The 7795-nt window shown below is 40.6% G+C and overlaps 1 protein-coding gene across 2 annotated transcripts; it reads right to left on the minus strand.

Moving 5' to 3' along the window:
• LOC137982470 (cilia- and flagella-associated protein HOATZ-like) lies at positions 1 to 5716 on the minus strand. 2 transcript variants are annotated; one of them, XM_068829564.1, is made up of 6 exons: positions 5540 to 5716; positions 5389 to 5451; positions 2634 to 2704; positions 2387 to 2446; positions 1573 to 1622; positions 1 to 1004 (listed from the first exon to the last, which is right to left on the minus strand). In XM_068829564.1, the coding sequence occupies exons 1-6, from the start codon at positions 5700 to 5702 to the stop codon at positions 914 to 916; spliced, it is 498 nt and encodes a 165-aa protein (XP_068685665.1). In that variant the 5' UTR covers positions 5703 to 5716; the 3' UTR covers positions 1 to 913. The 2 variants fall into 2 exon arrangements, with proteins under 2 accessions (XP_068685665.1, XP_068685666.1); XM_068829565.1 differs by lacking the exon at positions 5389 to 5451.
• Between the last annotated feature and the right edge of the window lie 2079 nt (positions 5717 to 7795).

Below are 7795 nucleotides of genomic sequence, written 5' to 3' on the forward strand. Positions count from 1 at the left end.
GTGGTGGTGGTGGTGGTGGTGGTGGTGGTAGTAGTAGTAGTAGTAGTAGTACAATTGACTCTAAATCCAAGAAGGGTTGAGAGGTGGATAGATAAGTTGTCATGATACACCTGGTACATTGTCAAGGCGACCCTTAATTTAAAAAACGAGTATGGACATCAGGATCAGGTGTGTCACTTGTGAAGTTGTGGATCATTCAATTTACCAGCTTGATGTGAATTTGCTCCAGTTTTGCAAAATTAATGTAGACAGGGAACAAGATCCCCAAATGGCAAAAAATTAAGTAATACTAGGAACAATTACTAGAAAAAAAGTGACTTCTGCTCCAAAATTAGGTATGTCTTTTAATTTTCATAGTCTGTCACTGTACATAAACCAATTATGCTCAGAAATGCAAGTAATTAGATGCTTGTTGATTTCAATAAGCGTCGCAAAGTGTCCCCTTGCTCTTTTCCCCAACTTCAACATCAGTCATGTCTCAGAATACAGACAATTTAAAACGTCACGCAGTGTCCAGCAAATAATGCTCCTCAAGTAAGGATAAATTACTGCACTTAACCCAACCTAAAAATAATGCTACGGTAATTTTTTCCAGTAACCTTATAGCTAAAAATAGATACTAAATGCTATGACTTAAAGGGACAATTTCTGTTGGATATCAAAATTAGGCTTGCATCCAAGTACTTGCATTGCTGGACATATGTGAAGATTAGCTAGTAACCTTTTTATTTGATTTATAAGTGTAATAAAATGTAATTTAGCCCAGGCCTATTATTCTGTAGGCCTTTATGAGACATTATCAACTTTATGTCTGACAAAGTAAAGGCTACATGTAGCCTTATGTTAAACAAGAATCAATACATTCTTGGCACACAAAAGATTTTTAAAAAATCTGCCGTAAACACTGTTAAGGTCAAAGTGTTTCTTTCTGCTTCAGGATCTCATCAAATCTATCAAGTTCAGCCATGGCTTCAATTGCTTCATCATCCTCTTCACTTGATTGTCTAAATTAAAAGAATGCATTAATAATATTATAAAAGCCTGTTAATGTTGTTGCAAACTTGTGTCCCAATTCTATTTTTAAAAAGTATCTTTGAGAGGGAATGTATATTCCACAAAAATTACTTACTGTGATTTTTCATAATTCTGCGCAATTCACGTTCAACCGCCTGAACAGCCAAACTGCATTTTGGCTTCCATCAATCAAACTTCCGACACCAACCACAGATGATGAAATCTATAATATTTATGCATGACCCACCAATCTGCATCTTTGGTTTCCACGGTACATTCGTACATTCTAACTTGACACCGATGGAAAGCAGTAGAATCTGTATGAATCTCTTCACTGAAGAATTTCGAAAAACATATCATAATGATATCCAAGCTATGAACTAAACAAAAACTCCAATTCACTTTCCGAAGGTGGAGTCAAACTTCCCGGCTATGTTAAGAAATTTGACTGATGGAAGCCAAAACGCAGTTTGGCATTTTGCGCTTGAAGGTGAGATTCCTCAGAAATTATTATGAAAATCTCAGAAACATGTCTAGAGTATCTGTAATTTTACTTACGAGAAATCAGGAATAAGGGCGCTGTGTGTACATCGTGATAATTCTTCTTTCTGTTAATTTAAATAGATCAGACATCTTTAAACAAGGTTGCATCACAGTTTTACACAACTGCAGCCTTTTTCTTTTAATTACACAGGTCTTCGCTTTGGTATTGAGGAAGTTTCTGTCAACCATGACCCCAAGGAAAAACATGCAGTTTTTATGGCAACTGAAACATAATTATAAACAAAATTTTCATTGAATGTGCCAGTCTCGGAACATACCAGTGTTAAATATTATTGCACATTTCTCGGTGCCACAATTTTATGCAGGCCACATGATGTATTAATAAAAACACTACCTAACCAAACCATTTACAAAAACACTATTATAGTCATGATATGAAAATCTTGTGGGGTACTCACACTTTTTGTTTTCATAGGTACATGCAATACTAGATTGACTAGGTGATTTTAAGCTTCTAGGAATAATGAGAGTTTCTCACTTTACAACTGGTACATTTCTTTTGACAATTATAAAACGAAAATGAAAACATGCTCTTTTCTAAAAACTATCTGTGAGTGCTCATTTGATCATTATTACGCTAGCCCATCATATTGTTTCACAGAAATGGGTTAATATCAGCTGGCTTGGATATATAGTAAATTGACCTCCAAATCTCCATACTATTAGGAAAAATTTGAAAGCTGACATTTTGAGCTTTAGATCTTTGTCAGAGCTCTCACTTTGCTCTGGGTCTCAAACATTGAGACCTCAAGTCCAGTATCCTTACCGCTTTACCACTGCATTTGCAATGCACTTTCTGTTAACTTACTTTCAATCTTTCAGCCTTCCTGCACGCCATAGTTTCCTGGGCTTCTCTTTTGAATGATTTCTACAATAAAATAAGAAGACTGTAAGTATGGTGTTTTGATCCACTGTCCCATGGAAGTGAGTCTTGACAGAGTTTACTCTGTCTAATGCCAGACGATTTTACTTGTCAACTCGGGGCATCCTAGGGCACCTGAGGAGTGAATGGGTTAAACAAAACCTATGAAATTGCTCCATAATTTAATACTAACCATATTGTGCAAATACTCTGCTTCTTCTTTGTCTTTTCTCTCTTCTGCATCCTTCAAATGTCTTTCCAGGCCTAGGAAACATGCACAGTTTAAGGAGGCTACAAACAGTTTCAACACTTTTCAAAAAACTCTACTATTAGAGGGAAAGGTCTCGCTCTCATCGGCTGGGAACCTGTCAACTCCCGCATCATCACAGCCAAGTTCACCACCAAGTAGAAAGACATGAGGCTGAACATCATTCAGTGCTATGCTCCCACCAATGATGTGGAAGAGGAGAAAGAAACACAACCCAACCCAACAAAGGAGGAACCAAAGACATGACCGTCCTCATGGGAGATTTTAACGCTAAGATCGGCTCGGACAACACTGGCTATCAGGACTCCATGGGGACTCACAGACTGGGCCAGATGAATGAGAATGGCAAGCGTTTTGCGGACCTGTGCGCCCTCAACCAGCTGGTAATTGGAGGAAGCATCTTCCCGCACAAGCGCATCCACAAGCCACATGGAAATCGCCAGACCATGTTACCGAGAACCAGATTGACCACATCTGCATCAGCCACAAGTTCAGGAGATCATGGAGAGACGGCGTGTGATGAGAGGTGTGGACATGTCATCAGACCACCATCTTCTCCTGAGAGCAGTGAGACTCCGACTGAAGAGATTCACCAACAACAACAACAACAACACATGAACAAAGTACAACGTCTGACTGCTCAGGAACAAAGACACGCAGGCAGCATTCAAGACAAGCCTTTCCAACAGATACCAGCTGCTACAAGACCTGATAGACCCCGAGACTGACACAGAGACACACTTGGAACACAGCAAGATCTGGCACAACACATGTGAGGAAGTCCTTGGCAGGAAGAAGACCCAGCAAAAGGATTGGATCTCTGCTGCCACCATCCGCAAGCTCGAGGCAAGGAAAGCAAAGAAGAACACGCTGAACATGAGCCAAACGAGAGCAGCAAAGACTAGAGCCCAGACTGAGTATACAGCAGCAGACATAGAGGTGGAGAGGCGCATGAAGAGGGAAAAGAGAAACTACATCGGCAACCTTGCCAGCCCAGCTGAGACAGCAGCCGGACCAGGAAACCTGAAGGACCTGTACGTAATGACTAAGAAGCTGTCAGGCAAGTTCCAACAGACAGACAGGCCAGTGAGAGACAAGAACGGAAACCTACTGGTGACAACAGACCACCAGCTGAAGCGGTGGGCGGAACACTTCAGGGAGCTACTAAACTGCCATTCCGCCCATGGAGGAAGAACTACCCATCAGCTTCGATAAGCCCTCCAAGGCTGAGATCAGAAAGACCATCATCGCACTCAAGAATGGGAAAGCAGCAGGGCTGGACAAGGTACCAGCAGAAGCCATCAAAGCAGACATGGAGACAGCGGTCGACATGCTACACAGCCTCTTCAGAAAGATCTGGGAAGAAGAGAAGGTACCAGCCCAGTGGAGGGAAGGCATTATCATCAAGCTGCCGAAGAAAGGGGACCTCAGGAACTGCAGCAACTATCGAGGGATCATGCTCCTGTCAGTGCCAGGCACAGTTCTCAACAGAGTTCTACTGGAGAGGATGAAAGAGGCAGCTCCGAGACCAGTAGGCGGGCTTCTGCAAGAACACATCCTGTGTGGACCAGATCGCCAGCCTGCGCATCATTGTAGAGCAGTGGCTGGAGTGGAACTCCCCCCTCTACATCAACTTCATAGACTACTAGAAGGCATTCAACAGCGTGGACAGAGAAATGCTGTGGAAGCTGCTGAGGCACTACAGAGTCCCAAAGAAGATCAGCTCCCTCATTAAGTGCACCTACCAGGACATGAGCTGCAGAATTGTCCACGACCTGCAGAATTGCCCACGACAGTCAGTTGTCTGAGAGTTTCTGAGGCGAAGACCAGAGTCCATCAGGGGTGTCTACTGTCACTGTTCCTTTTCCTCCTGGTGATCAACTGGATCGTGAAGACCACCATGACAGGTAGGAACAACGGCATACAGTGGACCCTCTGAACACAGCTGGACGACCTCAACTTCTCTGACGACTTGGCCCTGCTGTCACACAACCACAGACAGATGCAGGACAAGACCACCCGCCTGGAGACAACATCAGCCAGGACAGGGCTCAACATCAACAGAAAGAAGACGGAGCTGATGAAGATCAACACCACCACCAACACTCCAGCCAGCAGTCAGGCTTTGTCATGCTCCAGAGCATCTGGGCATCCAAAAAGATCAGCACAAAAACCAAGCTGCGCATATTCAACTCCAGCGTCAAGTCCATTGTGCTGTACTGGTGTGAGGCATGGCGGACGACAAAGACAATACGACAGAAGATTCAGATATTCTTCAACACCTGTCTGAGGCGCATTTTCAACATCCGATAATAGACCATGAAACAGACCATTTTACTAGTCTGTGCTCAGTTACCAGGCCTATGAACAAATGCGAAGCTGGAGTTGACCTTGCTTTGATACAAACCTCATTGCTTTTCTTATGTAAATCATGTTGTTGTAATGTATAAGAAAAGCAGTGAGGTATCAAAAGAAGGGTAGACTTTCATATATCAGACTAAAATGGCAGAGGACAAAAGAACCATTGTTATTCCGATTAGGTCTTGCTAATTATGCATTATTATGTTCGCTTTGTAAGACCAGCCCAAAACATGGTCAACTCTAGCCTCGCTTTTGTAAGGCCTTGTTAACTGACCCTACTAATAGTCATTTGTAAAGGAGGTCAGACGAATTAACTTACTTCGATTGAGCTCTTCTCTTTTTATCTCCTTTTTAACGTGAGTGATATCCTTTAATGTGTTTCCTTTCGGAATGAAAAAAAATCTAAATTATTATACTTGCACCCTCTATTTATCGATATGCCGACGTCGGATAGTAGAAGGATTACAAACCGTTTTCCGTGTTAGACGCCGTTGGAAAGCGGTGATTTATTCCAGTCACAACTAATGCCGATTTTGGTTGACGAGGAGGATGTATTGATAACCAGAAAGCTTTCGCACAAGCAACAGTTTCAGCTGAGCTTCCTGAGAATATTACAGTTACCTCGTTCGCCATTGTGACAGCGTTGTTCCCAGACCTCTCCTTCAAAAGCACTGCAGGTAGCGGCATGACTATTCCGGGGTAGTGAGGGGTGAAGGGGGTGGCGGTAGGGGGTGAAGGGAACAACAGCTGAAACAACCCAAACCTTTACAAAAATGCTAACCTTAGGCCTGAACAATATGCTTTAGATAATGTTCAAGCCTAAGGTTAGCATTTCTGTATGGGTTTGGGTTGTTTCAGTTTTCACCCCTGGAAAAGTCATGATGCCTGCCAAGTAGCAAGTTTTTATTCCCAAAGGGTTTGAATTTTGGTATTGGGGTATTATGTGTCTACAAAAAATTGTGCGTGTCCTCAAAGGAATAATAAAGAATATTACATAGTTCCAAAGAGAGAATCAAGGAAGCCCTTTTGTTGGATCTGTGTACCACTGCTCAACATCTACAGCTTACTTAAACTGCTACCCCACCACCCACCGTTCCCTCGAAAAAATAAGAAAGAAAGGAGAAAATGATAACCAAAAGTCTTTTTGATCGTCTAACATGTTTTGAAACATAGATTCCTGCAACATCCTACTTGTCCTGCACTGTTTAGGGTCTTTATTTGGAGCTGTTTTGTTTTCCACTTCTTGTTTCTTTTGCATTTTACATAATATCTGCTTCAATACCAGCAGAAGGAACCATTTTTTAGGGTAACCACTGAAAAACGAGAGTGCCTTTTCATGAAGCAATACTGCTAACACATTACATAGATCTTGATGTATCCCTAAGAAAGGCACAATAATTTCCTGAGCCTTCTTGGCCAGGTCATGCAACCTTTCAATTGAAGTGTTAATGGATCCAACATCATCAAGACATATGTTAAAGAGAAAACATGTGGTGATAAAATAATGAAATATTTTGCCGAATTTGGGGAAGCTACTTAAAAATACTACCATGACAACCCTTTGTCTTCATATAAACCTCCCCAACCCTAAAGTATGTGATCTGTTAAACAGACAGCAAGACAATTAATTAACAACCCTTCTGATAAATTTTAAGATTGTTTCTATGTGTCAAACCTCTCTCCCTCCACCCCCTAACCCGGCCTACCTCACCTACACCCCAAGAAGAAGAAGAAGAAGAAAGAAATGGTGGGACACTAACTCCTGGATAAGGCCAAATGCAAGGGATAGCACAAGTTGCAACACCTTCACAGAACATCCAGTTTTGGTGATCGAATGTTCAGTGCTGCAGCCCCAAGATTATGGAACAGTCTTCCTGACAATATAAGACTTAACAAAAGTTCCATTGATGACTTTAAAAGAAGTTTAAAAACTTATCTTTTTAAATTAGCTTTTTGATTTTCATATTCGTATATTTTTTAGATTTATAAATATTTTTAATTAAATTTTTAACTTAATGTTTTAACCTGTGTTTGTAAAAAGCATTGAGACTTGCGTGACATGCGTTTTTAAGAAATAAAGTTTTATTATTATTATTATTATTATTAGTAGTAGTAGTAGTAGTAGTAGTAGTAGTAGTAGTAGTAGTAGTAGTAGTAGTAGTAGTAGTAGTAGTAGTAGTAGTAGTAGTATTGTTATCATTATTATTAACTTGGTATCTTAATTAAAATTTCCCGATATTGTTACTGTAAATTATTTACTTGTAATTTCCTCTATGAACACAGTTGTGACCTTAAATCATCTTATCTTGATTTTAGCTATGTTAATGAGCAACACAACTATAATACCAGAAATGCTGAGCTCCAACACTTGAATGTTGCTCCCTTCAGAGCAAATATTAGGAAGTTCACTTCACACGTGATACGAGGATGCTATTTTTGGTATACCATTCCCTTAGAAATCAGACAAAAGCCAAATAAGAATCTTTTCAAATGATCACTATATCAATTTTTATTATATAGATATTGATGAAATACCAAGATTTCTTCTTTTACTAAAAAATCATATCTTCACCACGCGCAGTGAACATATCATTTTTATCTTTCACATGTGAGAATATAGTGTTGTCATGGTAAGCAACACGATTAGCCAATAAAACGCGAGCTTTCTCTTCATTGTAAGATACTTTTGTGCTTTAACATAATTCTTCTCTGCTACATTAACATTT

Source organism: Montipora foliosa, chromosome 13, assembly GCF_036669935.1.
Source record: "Montipora foliosa isolate CH-2021 chromosome 13, ASM3666993v2, whole genome shotgun sequence".
Taxonomy (NCBI): domain Eukaryota; kingdom Metazoa; phylum Cnidaria; class Anthozoa; order Scleractinia; family Acroporidae; genus Montipora; species Montipora foliosa.